Raw genomic sequence first — 17,176 nt, 5'->3', positions numbered from 1 at the left:
TCTTAGGGTTTCCCTACAAATGAACTTGAACCACTAAGGTTGAATTTGTCGGTCTTAGTGCCATGAACTTGATAATGAAAGATTGGTAGCTTTGTGTGCATTATACATTGATTCTTTGTATATGTACTTGGTTGTAAAAAAAAAAGCGATGACTATCTAATGAACATGGTCTACCTTGCAAGAAACAAATCAACCGCTCAATATGCCTCATAATGACAAACAGACATATGCAGGCAAAAACACACATTAGAAACAAGAGAAAAAGAAAACAAGAATATAAACATAATGTACAGCGTCACGCCAGAGCTGTTTTGTACAGCTAATGAAACAGAATGTAACAGGAACGACAACGACGTTCATTGATTAACCATGCGTTTTGGAGGGAGATTGTTTGCAGATAAAAAGATAACGATAACGATATAATGATGATGTTGATGCAATCGTCGTCAATGTCATGGACAGATGGAGGTTTTTATGATCATGTCAGCTAGAGTGAATGACTAGCTGTTTAATCGGCTATTGCGCATCCGGGTAGATGCCATTTTGGTAATCGAGAAACGATCGGTTTACAGATTGCCGGCAAGAATGGCTTCGGTGGCTGTAGAGGAAATGATGTCAGTGAAATTCTAAGTAGATGTTTTTGTGCAGCCTTACCTGAGTTGATGTAGGGACGTTTAGCGTCAAGGTTGACGCCGAATCGTCTCTCAAGTTCCAGCTTGATGCTCTTCTTGGTCACCGTCATTAAGTCTGCGGTGCGCAGGATCTCGCGGATCTCCGACAAGAGGACATCGTCGGCTGGCAAGTGAGACAAGTCTTCCATCTCCATCTCCATGTTCCGGCTCATCATCTCTGAAGGTGCCAAAGACATGCGAGACGAGTAACGAGGAAGGTTGAACTGAGACACTGGTCTCGAAGCCGGGAATCCGTACTCAGATTGCATTGGGTGGTAGGACTTGGTGCCGTAAGAGAACCCAGAAACCTCTGAACGATCGTCCCGCGAAGTCTGAGCTTCCCACAGTTCGGCCTGATATTCCTCCCACGTCTTTTTAGGGATAGACGACGGGTCAAACTTTCCTTCATCGGAGATAACAACCTTGCGGCCCTTCTCTCCAGTAATGACACGTGTATTACCCCAGGAGAAATCGTCCATATGCCAGAATGAGTACAGGGGCAGAGCCAGCGACGAAATAGGGATACCAAGGATGTAAATGAACATCCATCCAATCATGTCCCACTTACGCCGGAAGATGAAAATGAGTGCCTGCAGACCATAGATGGCAGCCAGAAGCACGAATGCCGTCCATGGAATCGTGGATGTGTCATGAATGAGCCAGTAGATCAGGTAAACGATGTAAGCAACGGTGACAGGCTGAATGATTGTACTGATGAGATCCACAAACACAATGAAGCGCATACTGAAGCAACAGAAACCGCAAAGCTGATTCAGTGGTATCAGCTCAATTAGATTGTGGACCGTAGAATTAATCCACCGACGACGTTGCGACAAGAACACAGCGAAGCTCTCAGGGGCGATTGTGAAAGCTTTAGCGGCCGAGATATACTTCGTCTTGTACTTGGGATGATGCTTGATGAGCAGTGTTGTCAGATAACGATCTTCACCCAAGTGCAGCAAATTTTTCATGTGGAGAGTGTCGACACGGATTTCCGCATAGGCTTCAACGATCTCTTTGCTCACGAACAGAGGCTTCCCGCTTTCGGCTGAGCGGATGCGATACATGGTGAAGCAACCCGGCAAACATGTAATGGATCCGAAAAGACTCTCAAAAGCTTTGACAAGGTTGTGGGAGATGTAGTATTCGTAGACTTGAATCATTGTCACCATTGACGTTTTGGCGTTCGAAAGAGCAGTTTCTCCACAGATACCCAAAATGCGGGTATCGGCCAGCAGAGTTGACACCATTCGTGTTGCAGCATCAGGAGCCACCACCGTATCGGCATCTACCTGTAGAATAAATTCATAGAACGTGGGATTGACACCGATGATGTTGCGTATCTGGTGATATATCTCCAGCTCCATAGGACTCATGGGAAGGTTGTAATGGACGCGGTTGAGGAACCGCATGAGCACCATCTGGGAATCACGCTTTCCTCTGTTACCTGGCCGAGCGACCTCGGAGGGTTTACCGACCTTGACAACAACCAGGAAAGGAACGATGTGGCCCATGACCTCATAAAGACCCGAGTAAATCTTACCCATATTGTGCTGTTTCATACCTTCGCCCAAACTTTCGAAGCTGAGCGGCTCGGGGTCGACGGATTCGGGTACGCCTAGGATGTCCAAGACGATTCGAGGGGTAGGACGATCGTTTCCTTGTCCGATAATCATACCATCACAAATAACCACGAGAAGTTTGCGTTTGTCATCATAGCGCATGCGAGCCATAGAGTCGATAGCACGGCGGAGGGATTCCTCGTCTTCAGTGTAGGCTGGGACCTGACAAATAATGAACTTGTCGAGATTCTCTGGGAGATTCTTTCTCGAGAATTGCAAGGCCGCCAAGAACTTGAAGACGACAATCAAACAGATGAAGATTGATATGGCGAGGATGAAGTAACGGGCAAACTGACAACGAGGCGAATTACGTGTATCCACATGGCCGACAAAGAAAAGATTGTCCAAGCAGAGCTGCATACGTTCGCGCATCACGTCGGATATTGCCAGGTCCTCCCAGTATTTTGTCAAATCTTGACCTGGCAGTCGTTGGAAAAGTTGCACAACAAGGTCATCCATGAAGTCCCGATCGACGTTAGTAGGGACCGATTCCCCTACAGGAGCTTGCACTCTTCGTCCTCCGGCCACATATGTCGTCAGGTCGTATACCCTCCCGTTGATACTTCCAATATACTGTGACTTGTCTCCCAAAGTTCTCAGGTATGTCGGGGTGTAGCCAACCCATCCCTTGAAGTAGTTCGCTTTGAGCATTATCATCTGCTCCTGGAACCAATCGGGGCGAGAGTCATTGGTGAAGTAACGGAAGTCGTGGTATACCCAATTGGTATCACTAGTACTGACGGTGGTCGCAGAGCCGGAGACGTTCGTGGAAGAGTAGTCCAAGAGCACTGTAGGGTCAATAGAGCCGGTTTTTCCTGGGCATAGAGCCGAGACCTGAACTGGGAAAAGACCGGTGGCATCGGTACCAGCATAGTTCTTGAGTTGTTTCTCCGGGACGATATCTGGGTAGTGAGACGGCATGAACTTGCCCAAATTGAAAACTATACCGCGAATCGCGACGAATGAATTATGCCCATCCTTGCCGTTGTGTGTGCTCAGCTCACCCGAGGAATACACATGCTGTGTGGGACAAATCAAACCAGGGAAAGCGACGATGAAGAAGATTGCAAAGGCACAACTGAACCAGATGATTAAGTTGATCGCAAGCTTCTCACGCCAGGCGATTCTAACATCCTTTCGGGACATGCGTCCAAATGTTTTGATCATAAAATCCGGGATATAGAAGGTGAGAAGGTAGACAATCGCCATCCAGCGTTTGCGACTTCCGGAAACAGGTGCCTCATCAACTTCCTCCATCTTCTTTTCGTTGCCCTTTTCGAGCATTTGTTCTCTCGTATCCAAATTCCGGAACATGTCGCCCGAATTGAATGCGGAGGCTCCAGCATCTGAGCGCCCATCGAACTCACGACTACTGGAGTACCCCTGTTTCCCATCCTCCCCGTAGATGAAACCACCCGGGGACTGATCAGATGGGCCGAGGAGTCGGACTTTTGAATCAGCGTAGCCTCCAGCCCGCGCGTGAAGCAGGTTATCCCCGCCTTCATCAGAGCCTTCCGCAGGATATACAGGGACAACACGCTCGCCTAATTTAGCAAGATCGGCCCAGCAGCGCTCGCTGAGAAAGACACCCGTGCTGCCTACCCTAGCTTCGTTCCCTGGCCACCGCTTCTCATCCAAGACGACTTCGGACTTCTCTCTGTCGCTTCCCACAACGACATTGCCAATCTCAGCCAGGCCTAGAAACTCGGCAAACGGGAGGAAGATGCTGAAGTCGGCGTTCCTGAGCCGCTGACTGATCTCCGCGATGCCAAAGGTCTGGACCTGTGCTCGCACGCACTTGCTATCGAACTGGTTCGCAATGCGGCGATCGTTGGGTTTCAGACAGAACACAAAGTAAGGGTTCAAATTGGCAGAATTCAAGCATTTACTAACGATATCCAATGAAGAGAGGAATTGGCCCGCAGCGCCTTGCATACCGCTAGCCAGCATCGTGCTCTTTCGGCGGCCGGAACTTTTTGACATGCTACCGGCTTGACTCTCGTATTCATCTTGATCGTCCGCTTCAGGTGCATCGAAGGCTAACCGAGATGGTCCAGCCTTCCGGCGAGCCATGCTGGGCATTCTCATAGGCTTGGAGCTCACCTGTGCCTGCATAATCGCGGTCCGCTCCTGAGGATGGGTGACTGTCTGCAAAGCTTCTTGACCAAAGAGGTCTCGCACGAAGTCACTACTTGTCGATCTCATCAGGTTCATGAGATCTCCCGAAACAACATCGCCATTCTCCTCCAAAAGGCCATGCACGGGGTAATCGACCTCTCCGGCGAAATGCTTCACCGTAAATGCGGACCGAGCACCTTGGGAGATCAGGGTAGTCCCTTGTCCCGTGCTGCCGACTGTAATGGCGGGGTTTTTGTTCTCGAACCGCTTTTTGACGGACTCGAGGAACTGAGAGTCGGTCCGGCCGCGCTTAGTTTGATCGTCGAGGATGCTCAGAAGGCCATTTCCTGATTTGAGTAAGCCACGAGTAGCATCGCTGTTGTCGAAGTAGCTTGTAGCAGGCACAGTAACTTCTTCACGATCCAGCATCTCAGCCTTCCGCTCGAAGAATGACTGCAAGCAGAAATTGTACAAAGACTCGGTGGCCGCATTGCTCAGGAGCTGATCGAGCGTAGAGCCAGTTGCGCTGGCCTGAGAGAATCCAGGGAAGTCGAGGATGGAGACAGTGTTCGCCACGCTGTCTTCAGCCGCACATATACGCTGATTGATACCCTCAAAGATATAGGCCACCAGCAGCGAATATAGGGTGCGCGCGAGCCCATCCGCATTTTGCCGAGCGCCCTTCGGATCAAGCATCACTGTCACGCGTTCCCGACGAATCGTCTTCGTCCGATACCCGAAGCTGGTCTCCAGCTCTTCAACCCCCAATCCCAGGAATGCAGCGATAACAGAAAGGACATCCTTGTTCTTGACGACAGTGACCGTCTCGCCACCCTCATGAGAGTAACCGCCCGATTCCTCCGCTGTAGTGGTAGTGGCTTGGCCACTAACAAAGTCCAGCTGACCAAGGTGAAGAATGGTAGCAAGGATTTGACAGAATTCGGCGATCTCACTGCGAGGGAACTCCAATTTCCTGAGTGCGGTCTTGAAGTGTTGGAAACCATCGGCATCATTAATACCGACTTTAAGCTGAGTGGGGTGGCCGAGGTATCTCCACCTCTTGTGACCAATTGAGGCGCCTGAGAGCTTGCCACCACTCGTTGACACATGTATAGAACTGTCGAAGCCCAAGTGTTCCTTCTCCGCAGCACTGGTACCGGCTAAGAGATAGTAAAGCACGTGAAAACTACGTTCTCCCGTGGGCACTGAGGCAATGCGACTGCGCTCTAGCCTGTGGTCGATAATCTTACCACCGATCAGGGTGGGATTGACCGAGGAAGACCCGTCGTATTGCAGTTCCAGGAACAGTCCAGCTTTGGACGCAGTTGGCGTAGTCACGGACTTGGTCGTAGTCAAGGTATCAAAAACGAACGCAGCGTAAGACAGCTTCGACGAGAGTGGGGTCGAGGAAAACGAGAGAAATGATGATAACAGGTGTGAGCGAATGGTCGTCTTTCCAGAGCCGCTTTCACCACTAGAATGACTGTCAGCTTTCCATATAAGCAGTTATCGATATGTATGCTCACAGGAAAACAATGGCCTGGTTTTCTCCACGGGCACCTAGCCGAGTAAATGCACGTTTGGCGAGGTCTTCCGCCTCTCCCATAGCACTTCCTTCCTTGTCGCCATCGGGGCCGCGGGATGATGTTGTGTATGTGTTCAAGCTGATCAATGCCTGGGAGGAAAGACGGGCTGTCGGTAAGCCCACATGAAACCTTAGAGGCCGCTGTCAGTGAAATGAGCTTCATACTCTATGAAAGAAAACCCTACCGGCTTGCAAGGTGCGCGGTCAAGTGAGTATCCGACTGCAAATGCGCTGGTAGGGATGGTAATGACGATTGGGCATGAGACGGTGTACGCCCGGAGGGTGTAGGTCCAGCCATGTTGCTGGTGAGGTTACCACCTCAAGGTTGAGGTTGTGGAAGTTGTCAGGCTTTCGCCGCAATCACCACAAGGGTACCTGCAACAAAATCTGTAAAGACTGTGGCCGACAGAAAGCGAGATCTTGTCTGGACCGTAATGGAACTCTTCAGGTATGCTTGGCCGAGGTGGGCTATTTCCAGCCGAGGAATGTTCGATTATCTTGGATGGGGAATTCCTAATAGTCTAGGGAAGATAGGTGCATTGCTCGTATAAAAGGTAAATGCTAGCCGATCACAAGACAAAGGGCGATCGGGGACTATCCAAATCTCCAGTGTGGTGAATGTGAAATGGGAGCAGCCCTGCTGACGGAGGAGGTAGCGAGAGGCAGGCGTGGCGCGATCCGGCCAAACGATTGTATATAGGCGGTTTAAGATGGATAAACGAGGGATGCTCAACGGAGAGCCTTGATTAGATTAGAAAAACAGAGCCAACAGAACCGAAAGAAGAAGGAAGAGAGAAGAGTAAGGAAAAGAAAAAAGAGGCAGTCAACAATACAAGTGCGACAGAGAGGAAGAGCACAAGTTGCTGCTGGGAAGCTGTCCGGGGTTAAGCAGCGGAACAATAATATGGACTACTGTTGATAAAGGGAAAAACTTACAGACTTTGGGCTGTGGTTGGTCTAGCTGCGACTCGGCGCGCCAGCACTAACAAGTCACTATGTTGCCCGACTGGGTAAGTCCGTATGGGACTGGTTACCAGACGGCGGGGGGGGAGGGGAAGTTGCAAATTACTAGCGGGATGGTATCGAGGGGGTTTTACACGGTTTGGGGAGGGGGACCACTACAAAGTAGGTCGGTGACGGAGAAATCAATTGATTCAGGTGGAAAGAAGAAGAAAGAAAAATTTCACAGGCCAGAATGTTCATCCCGAGCGGCCAGAATCATGTCGGTCATCATCCACATCCCAGATAGTGCGGTGCTTGTTTCTTTCCCACTTCCCACCTTCCATGTCTCCTGAGATTGGGGATTATTTTTGGGACGATGCATCCTGCGCTGACAGCCGAGGACCCGCGGATCCTCAGCCGGTGGGGATTTTCAGTCCGGTCGGTCGAACCGTCCCTTGATGGTCTGGTTACTGGTTAGGTTAAGACCCGAGCCAGTCAGTCAATGAGGGGACCATATTTAGATTAATCCCACTGGCTGTGGGATGGTTGAGGAGGAAAAGAAGGAAAATAGAAAAAGAGGGAAAAAAGAAAAAAGAAGAGACATCGGTCTCAGTTCCCGCCTCGAGATATTTTGTCAATCCTCGAGCTGAAACCACACTGATTTCAAAAATTACTCTTTCTCTCATTCTGGGGTCTCAGATATACTACGCAGTAACTTCCCAGATATTATTACTTCATTACTCCGTACTGATGCGAAAAAACAACAGGACTGGCGAGAATGTGAGACGAGGCTTCCCGGCCGCCCCAATCTATTCTGGCAACCGGATTCAATCTTATGTCAATCATTCAGCGCCACACGCAGGAAAAGGGGTCAAGTCTCCTGCCCTCTCCCTTTCACAGCAACTCACGCTTTGGTGACCGACAGGAACCGGGGGGCATGAGGCCTCAATATATGCACCCAGGCCTGCAGCGTCTCGAGTTGATACATATTACGAGTCAGTTGTCGGCCGGTTAGCGATCTGCGGTTAATATCTAATAACTGTGTGAATAGATACGTAGATACTAGATAGAGAATGGATCCATGGGTGTCGATGGCGGAGACTTGACTGTTTGGGATTTAAATGCGAGTAGGCTAGAGCCGAAAAGAAAAAAAAAGAAGTACTCACTCATATCCTCGGTCGGGAGATCGTGAATGATCACCCACCACCACCACTCACAAGAGCAGGGGGGAAAGGAAGAGAAAGATAGCCAAGAAGACCCTGAGGGGCCCGGGAAAACATAAAAGAAACAGGCTAAGCAGGTGGTCGGGGTGGACCGATTGGATCATTCGATCTGTTGATGAAACTAGGGGGTGGGTGGGATTTCCCTTGTGGTTGCTGGTCGGCGGTAAAGCACTTACTCCGTAGAACACGCTGGAAGATCCAATTTTCTATCATCATCCATATCCACCCACAGATAATTGTGTTTTTCTTACTTACTCTAGAAGCCGTGTTGGATAGAGGCAGCCCAGAATCACAAATGACTGACCTTGTTAAAATGACTTTTGTGTGTCTTTGTTGAGAGAACGAAACGTCACCTGTAACAGTACAGCTTGAGGTTACCCAACTTTAAAGTTTCCCTTCATACCAGACCAGTCATTTATCTATTTCTAAGTAAGTAGATAAATAGTCCTCACTAATGAGATACACCTTCCCTATTCAACATGACTAGTCGGTCTCTACTACCAGCATCAGACAACCACCTTACCTATCTCGTAGACTACTACCGTGTCACACGGGCGGGTATTACGATTATGGATGCTGCAGAATAAAAACAATGGCCAGGTTTTTCGGAGAGGGGGGCGCGCACTCCTTTGGAACAAAAATAACAACAACTTCAAGGCGACCCGCCGGCACTGGGGGACGCCATCGTAAATCATGCATGATCTCTTGGGTTTTTTCATCACAGCATATGACAGCTTTGCCCCTCCGCTCCCCAGTCGATGGATATCCAGAAATAGCAGAGACAAAGAGAACGGACCCAACGATGTTGTTGGCAAGGTTGATAAGGTGGTGGTGGCAAGATGGTTAGCAGCCATTGGCTTTGACTGAGACATTGAATGTTGTCCTGCCGAGTAGATCCAGTCGCACTGGCTGAATGCTGGATGAGAGAAACCCTCAAAACCTCACTAGTACCGTACGATGAGATACGGCCTACCCGATTAGGTATCGAGCCCCAGTTTGGGTGAGACAAAGTGTGCCATTTATAGGGTCCTTAAGGGTCTAGGGCCATGGATCTGACCCTTTTAGCCCCCTCCATTGGTTGGCTGTAAAGTACTACATTTTCAGGGAGCCCTGATGCTGGCCCGGGAAATTTTCAATACTCCAGTGCAAGGATTCTATTGCTGCTTACCTGCACCAGTAATGTATGTATCTGTGTATCTATGTATGCGTGCTGCAGGAGAACACCTTATTATTATTTTTTTTTTATTTTTCTTTCTCTACTTTTTTCAAATTGGCTTTCTCGAAGCCCTCGTCGCATTTCTCCGAACTGAACTAAACTCAGTAGTCGCAAAAAGTGTGCGAGGGGGAGGCGAAACGGTGTCCTCTTTCGGGAAGCTCCTAGTTCGGTTACTAAACGACCTATCGCCTTAGTTAGAGTTAGCTAGCGGATGGCTAGCAGCAACCATAGTGCTTTTCGCTCGATTTTCTTTGCAATTGGAAGGCTTCGGGAGGTCCAGGATTACCAATGAGAAACCCGGGCGACGGGACAGAACCTCAATTGAAACAAGCAGCCCACCCACTCACTGCAGAGGTAATTTTCATCCTGCCATACCCGCCCATCCCCACTAGAGTTAAGCTGTTGGTGGTAAACTAAACCCAGAGATACCATACAAACAACAAATTGGGGTCAGCGGCCTCGCATCATGCTCTCGCTCTCTTTCTCTCTCTTCTCTTTCTGCTCTGTTGCTCGGTCTTCTGTCGGTTTAGTTCCCCTCTCGCTGCTGCTTCTTTGATGTTCATTGTTTTGTGTTTCTGTCAGTACTGGCTGTGATTCTTTGCCTTTTCCTTCTCCGCTGCTTCTGCTGGTCTGTTGCCTCTGTGTTTTGAGCATAATCTTAATAATTTGCAGCCTTTCGTATGCCAACATTCGCTACGACCCATCGCTTCTAACGTTCGCTCCAAACGATACCTATCGCCTGATCGCTGATCTATACCTGCGAATCCATCTCGATCGTTGACAGTCAACTCCAGTGAAGTCAGCTCTTATTTTAGAAACTCCAAAGCACTTCCGTCGTTTGAGTTTATTCACATGCGTCCATCGCCTGCCACCCGGTGAAGCTTGCGACACCCCATGCTTTGACCAGCGCTCGATATCCTTCCACTCGTTCAACCTGGTCTATAAGAGCGACCTCCGGATTGGCACTGCGCCTTATCACTATCGTTATACAAGTTCTGGGTCAAGCAGAAAATAGCTATGTCAACTCGTTTCTCGGTCTATTCTAGTCATTCCACGGGCGTTTCCTCGTCCCGTCCAAGTGCTCCCTCAACTGTGACGACAACAACGCTGCTGAATGCGCTGCATGCACATTACAACTCGGGGCAGCCCTATCAACTGGATGCAGGGACAAGCTTGGTGGTGAACACATGGGTTACCGCTACCCGAGCAAACCCCAATGGTCAAGAAGGAGGGACGATAGATCGGGATTTGGCACTCAGAGCTTGGGAACATGCACGAAGACGAGCAGAAGATGGTTGCATTGTGCTATGGTAAGCATCGAGCTCTTAATTACATGGACTAAAGGCTAACTTGTTCAGCTCGACCCATCAATCAACTCCATCCATATTTGAACCTTTCCTGGCAGCGCTACCTCTTACCACTCCGAACATCGCATTTACCGCTCTTACAGCTCTCCGACCCTTCCTGTCCGCTGTAACCTCCTTCAACCCTTCTTACTCTCTGTACTCTGCTCTGTCTGCTCGCTACTCCATTAACCTGAAAGGTGATGTTGTAGGCCTCTCACTGGCACTGTCCACGTCTGGCATCAATGTGCGCAAAGGCCTTCTTGATATCCCTACAGAGGCCGGTTATCGAGCATTTGACGTGTTCTATTACCTTCTAGCGTCGATCTCGACCCCAGCAGAGCGAGAGTTTCTGAACCTGAAAGATGCCTCCTCGTACGCTCTGCTCAGTAAGTCGGGTACATATACGCCGCCTCCGTACCTTCCTACCGCCGACGACGCTGCTGCTGCGGAAGACTTCAGAGCTGCGCTCAAGTCGATCGGCATCAAGGGAGCGGCTCAGCGTGGTCTCCTGTCCACCCTTGCCGGTCTGCTGAAGCTTGGTAATGCCACTGGCTTTTTGGTTGACCAGGAAGATCTTGAGGAAGCATGTGACGAAGTGGGTGGTCTGCTCGGGTTGGATCCGGAAGTTCTGCTGCACAGTTGCTCCACTAATGATCGCGAGGTGCTGATCTCGGGGATTTACGAGGCACTGGTTGACTGGGTGATCGAAAAGGCCAACGAGGCCATTTCCAGCGAGCTTCAAGCGATTCTCGACAACGACCCCAGCACCAGTGGTGGCTCTGGTCCTGGCGGCCAGTGGACTGATGATGACACGGTCAGCATTTCTGTGGTGGATATTCCCAGACCTGCTCTAGGAAAAGCTGTGGCAGTTCGCAACGTGTTCGATGACAATACTGGTATCAACGCGGAAATGAAGGAGGATGGCGTCACTGTTCCTCCTGTAGGACATGCCATTGCAAACGATGTTTCCTCTGCGGTAGCCCAGGTTGAGGCGGACCTCGGAATCACCACGGGTTCTGCTTGGCACGAACGCGAGTATGAACTCGGCAAGCGACAAGAAGTGCTGGAGAAGGTTGGGCTGGAAGTCGACATGGACTCCTTCCTCCGAAAACTTTTGCTCCCTGTTGAATCCGAAGGTATCACGGTTGGGAAGCGGGGCCGGTTTGATCTTCCCACCACGCTGGGAAGTAGCAGGGTCTGGCACCATATCTCCGTCCACCCGACTGATGATCTGCCCGAGACACTCAACACCTTCTCGCCGACGGCCGCCTGGTCAGCCGGAGTCGTGTCCCGGCAATTGCGGGAATGGAGACTTGCTGAATGGGCCAACCGACGCCTCAGGCAGATTGACTTTACGGCCGACTTCGACATGGATGAGTTCGTCGGCCGTTATTGCCGTCTCGGATGCGCTGAGGGTCGGGATGGTGTTGAGAGTTGGTTGATGGAGAGAGGCTGGACCAACGGAGATGCCTTCGTGGGTCACCAGCGAATCTGGATGAGAGAAAGTGCATGGTGGGAAGCTGAAACAATGCTTGACATGAAACCAGACGAGCCCGCGACGGCCAACCCTTTCCTATACGGGAACACCATGCTCGATGCCGGGATGCCCCATTATGCGGGAACTCCTATGGCAGAATCCACCAGCCTTCTGGGCAGTCGAGACGACCTTCTCAACCACCGCCAGAGCACGTTGGCGCCCAGCTTCCATGGAGGCGCCAAATCAATCGCGCCAAGTGTCCCCCAGACTCTAAACATGGGTGGCGATTATGGTCTCGGCTCGAAGGGTGATACTAGGAAGTGGGACAATCCGTATTCTGACGAATACGCCCATTATAACAACGGCGAGCTCGACCCTGAAGTCGGCGACCCCAAACACATTGAAAAGAAGCCCATTACTCAGGGCCGACGCATCTGGGTCGGATTTGTCTGGGCGTTGACTTTCTGGATTCCATCATTCGCTCTGCGCTGGTTTGGCCGGATGAAGCGTCCCGATGTCCGGATGGCCTGGCGCGAGAAGCTCGTTCTGATGCTTATCATTCTGCTGTTCAACGGTGTGGTTTGCTTTTACATTATTGCCTTTGGTGATCTGCTCTGCCCGAACAAGGACAAGGCTTGGAATGAGAAGCAACTAAGTTGGCATGCTCTCGACAACGATTTCTATGTCAGTATTCATGGAAACGTCTACGACATTACCAAGTTCTGGAGACTTCAGCACAGTGATTCTTCGATTGAAACGACAACGAGCAACATGAAGCCATTCGCGGGTGAGATTCTGGATCAGTATTTCACTCCTCCGTTGACTCGCTTCTGCTCGCCATACGTGACGGAGCAGTCAGTCACTCTGCAGTTTAACAACACCAATGCCCTCGAGTATCCCAACGCAGAGCACTACTGTGGATCTTATCACACCCCCAGTACCACCACCAAGCTGCACAACATCACTTGGTATGAGGACATCTTTTTACCCAAGATCAAGACCTATTACAAGGGTCCCCTTGTTTGGTCGAAGAGCACCGTACAAAAACAAGCAACGGATAGTTCACGGTATTGGGTCATCGTTCACGACAAAATCTATGACCTTACGGACTACTTCTATACCGCCGAATTGTTCGATAATGACGACACTTACGCCTTCCTACCGTCGAGCGTAACCGACTTGTTCAAGAATTATGCGGGTGAGGATGTTACCGACAAATGGCAAAACACAACAGACTTCCAGCAGTCACAGACGTGTCTTGACTATGTCTTCTATAAAGGCAAAGTAGATTTCCGTGACAGCCCCCGCTGTACGGTTAACAACTGGATTCTTCTCTCGTTCACGGTTCTCATCTGCGCTGTTATCCTCGTTAAATTTGTTAGTGCCCTTCAACTTGGCTCCAAGCGTCGTCCTGCACCACAGGATAAGTTCGTTATCTGCCATGTGCCGGCGTACACAGAAGGTGAGGATGCGCTGCGTAAAGGTCTCGACTCCCTCACGGCTCTTCAGTACGACAACAAGAGGAAGCTCATCTTCGTCATTTGCGACGGTATGATTGTTGGTGGCGGAAATGATCGTCCTACGCCTAAGATTGTTCTCGATATTCTGGGAGTCGACCCGAAGGTTGATCCCCCGGCGTTGCCGTGCAAGGCCATTGGCCAGGGTAGCGAGCAGCTGAACTACGGCAAAGTGTATTCTGGTCTTTACGAGTATGAGGGTAACGTGGTCCCGTATATTGTCGTTGTCAAGGTCGGCAAGGAGTCGGAGCAGAGTCGGCCCAAACCTGGAAACAGGGGTAAGCGTGACTCGCAGATCATGATGATGCAGTTCCTCAATCGGGTACACCATCGTTCACCTATGTCGCCGCTGGAGCTAGAGATTTTCCACCAAATCAACAATGTCATCGGTGTCGACCCTGAGCTCTACGAATACTGTCTGATGGTGGACGCCGATACCAGTGTCCGAGAAGATTCACTCAACCGTCTGGTTGCCGCTTGTGCCAACGATGCACGCATTGCTGGTATTTGTGGTGAGACCAGTCTGCAGAATGAAGAGCGAAGTTGGTGGACGATGATTCAGGTGTATGAGTACTATATTTCACATCACCTGGCCAAGGCGTTCGAGTCGCTTTTCGGTAGTGTCACATGTCTTCCCGGATGGTAGGTTGATTCAATCCTTCGACAAGTTCATTTACTAACAGGAACAGTTTCTGCATGTACCGTCTGCGGACCGCCGACAAGGGCAAGCCTCTGATCATCTCTGACAAGGTTATAGAGGAGTATGCAGACAATGATGTTGATACTCTTCATAAGAAGAACCTCCTGTCGCTTGGTGAGGATCGTTTCCTGACTACGCTTATGACGAAGCACTTCCCGGAGATGTCCTACAAGTTCATTCCGGATGCGTACGCCAGTACGGCCGCGCCAGAGACCTGGTCGGTCTTGCTATCGCAGCGTCGGCGTTGGATCAACTCAACCGTGCACAACCTGGTGGAAGTGGCCATGCTGAAAGATATGTGCGGATTCTGCTTGTTCAGTATGCGATTCGTCGTGTTGGTTGATCTTCTCGGAACGGTCATTCTGCCTGCGACTTGTGTCTACCTGGGCTACCTGATCTACCGCGTTGCCAGTCATACCGGTCCCTTCCCTATGATTTCGATTGTCATCCTGGCAGGTGTGTATGGTCTCCAGGCGATCATCTTCCTTCTGAAACGGCAGTGGCAGCACATTGGCTGGATGATCATCTACATTTTAGCCTATCCTATCTACAACTTCATTCTCCCGCTCTATTCGTTCTGGAAGCAGGACGACTTCAGTTGGGGTAGCACGCGTATTGTCATTGGAGAACAGGGCAACAAGCGCGTGGTGGCAGTGGACGACGAGGGCTTCGACCCGCGTAGCGTGCCGCTACAGCGCTGGGATGACTACGCGCTGGCCAACAACCTGCCAGGACGGCGCGGTGACTTTGGTATGAGCCAGGAGAAGATGTACAGTGGCCGTTATGATGACATGGCGCTGGAGATGGATGACATGCACTCGAACTATTCTTCGGTGAAGCCGGCATCGACGATCCTGACTGGGTTCCCGCATCACCAGGGCCGCCACGGCAGCCCGTACATGCCGCCGCAGTCGCCAGCACCATTTGCCAACACCCCGGGTAACCGCAACTCGCACATGTCGAGTCTTACGCGATACACGGATCAGCCGTTTGCCAGTGGACATATGGCGTCACGGTCGGTGGGCAATCTGAGTGTGCCGGATGGATTGACGAACCGCCACAGCGTGGGGCTGATGCAAAGCACGGAGAACCTGCTCGGGCGGCCCAACTCGCGCAGTCCCGTAGGTGGGATATCGCGACCTGTGAGTGCGTTCGACTTCCGGGGAAGCGGCGGGCCCGACGAGGGGTCGATCACCGAGGCGATCCGCGCCTGTTTGGCGGAGGTAGATCTGGATACGGTGACGAAGAAGCAGGGTGAGTTATGTTCCACAGAGGTGAAAGGATAAGATGCTAACAAACAGAAACAGTGCGTGCATTAGTTGAGCAGCGACTACAAACGACGTTGATAGGCGACAAGCGGGCGTTCCTCGACCGACAAATCGACCACGAGCTGGCCAATATGTAAAAAGTCGACGTGAGGAAGAGACGGGATGTAATGGATGTAATTGATTTTGTTTTCCAGTGTATACGCGAGCATACATAGCTATCATTTAGCAGTATATGAGTTTCGGGCGGGCGTTAGCGTGGGCAACATTCATTGATGTGTAAAAATTGAATATGCATTATCAGCGTTATGTATACAATGTTAACTTGGTTGCATTTGTTGAATGACAGACAGACAGATAGACAGATAAATAGATGCATTAGCGCAGCACATGTTGCATGGAACAATTCCAGAGGGGGAGGGACACCGGAGCTAAGTAATCCTCTTCCGCACAAAAGAACCATTCATAAGTAACCTTCCCTCTTCCTTAACTCATGGGACCCCCACAAACCCACCCACCCCTCATTCATCTATCCATCCATTCAACCCCCCTCTTATCTATCTATCTATCTATCTATCTATCTATCAGATAAACATCTCCACATCAACAACCACCTCTATACTATACTGCCCCCCTCCTCAACCACAAACCCCTCTTTAAATTATAAGAATAACATGCCTCCCCCCGAGAAAAGCAAAGAAACCCTAGAAGCCAAATCGGCCTTCAGCGCGACGCTCCTCAACATCGGCAGCACACATGCCAGCCCGCTCGTGGAGCGCGCACACACCATCACAGAGAATGCCGCAGCGCTGGACAAGCAGCAAGCAGAGCTAGAAGCACATACAGCAGCGCTGGCGAAGCAGAATGAGAGCTGGGATAAGTTGGCGGGGGAGGCACGGGACGGGTTGAAGGAGATTGGGGACGTGCAGAATTGGGCGGAGGTGGTGGAAAGGGAGTTGTTGGTGTTGGAGGAGATGATGGGGTATGTGGAGAGTAAGGGAGATCATGATGGTGGTGATGGTGGGGAGGGGGTGGAGGGGGATGGGATGAATGGAGGTATTATTGATGATAGGAATGGGGTTGGGAAGGGGAAGGGGAGTGCTAATACTAGTACTGTTGATGGCGATGGTGATGATGGAGGTACTACTAGTGGTAGTAGCGGAAGTGGGAGTAAGACAGGAGCATCATCGTGGTTTAAGTGGTGGTAGGAGGAACTTTTCATGTGTATACGAGATATGTTTACTTGGATATTACTACTATTTGGGACGAGGGGAATATTCATTGCCCACAGAGATACTTTATACAGCCTTCATATCCTTCAAGAAAGAAAAAGGTATACTGCCATATAAATGGACATCAAGAAATGGTTTCTTATGAGCACTACTATTTTAAGAGCTATAACTATAGAATGTTGTGCTAGAACCGAAGGATCAAAGAAATAGTAGATACACACTTTCCTGAACAATAATCCTTATATCAATTACAAAACAAAGG

The 17,176-nt window shown here is 50.3% G+C and overlaps 3 protein-coding genes across 3 annotated transcripts; 2 read left to right on the top strand and 1 right to left on the bottom strand.

The window, feature by feature from the left end:
- Positions 1–566: 566 nt before the first annotated feature.
- chsE (chitin synthase class Va) lies at positions 567–6,294 on the bottom strand (the record flags this gene model as incomplete). The annotated part of the gene is made up of 4 exons (XM_025678138.1): positions 567–598; positions 655–5,885; positions 5,938–6,126; positions 6,182–6,294. The coding sequence occupies 4 exons, from the start codon at positions 6,292–6,294 to the stop codon at positions 567–569; spliced, it is 5,565 nt and encodes a 1,854-aa protein (XP_025543788.1).
- Positions 6,295–10,231: 3,937 nt separating this feature from the next.
- Positions 10,232–15,879, top strand: csmB (putative chitin synthase). The gene is made up of 4 exons (XM_025689226.1): positions 10,232–10,687; positions 10,736–14,359; positions 14,407–15,671; positions 15,725–15,879. The coding sequence occupies exons 1-4, from the start codon at positions 10,395–10,397 to the stop codon at positions 15,820–15,822; spliced, it is 5,280 nt and encodes a 1,759-aa protein (XP_025543787.1). The 5' UTR covers positions 10,232–10,394; the 3' UTR covers positions 15,823–15,879.
- Positions 15,880–16,185: 306 nt separating this feature from the next.
- On the top strand, positions 16,186–17,015 carry BO79DRAFT_186999 (uncharacterized protein). The gene has a single exon (XM_025680514.1). The coding sequence runs from the start codon at positions 16,357–16,359 to the stop codon at positions 16,888–16,890; it is 534 nt and encodes a 177-aa protein (XP_025543786.1). The 5' UTR covers positions 16,186–16,356; the 3' UTR covers positions 16,891–17,015.
- The last annotated feature ends 161 nt before the right edge of the window (positions 17,016–17,176 follow it).

This window comes from Aspergillus costaricaensis (genome assembly GCF_003184835.1).
Source record: "Aspergillus costaricaensis CBS 115574 unplaced genomic scaffold BO79scaffold_3, whole genome shotgun sequence".
NCBI lineage: Eukaryota > Fungi > Ascomycota > Eurotiomycetes > Eurotiales > Aspergillaceae > Aspergillus > Aspergillus costaricensis.
Note: the sequence above shows the minus strand (reverse complement) of the source record. Positions and strands in the feature narration are given on the sequence as shown.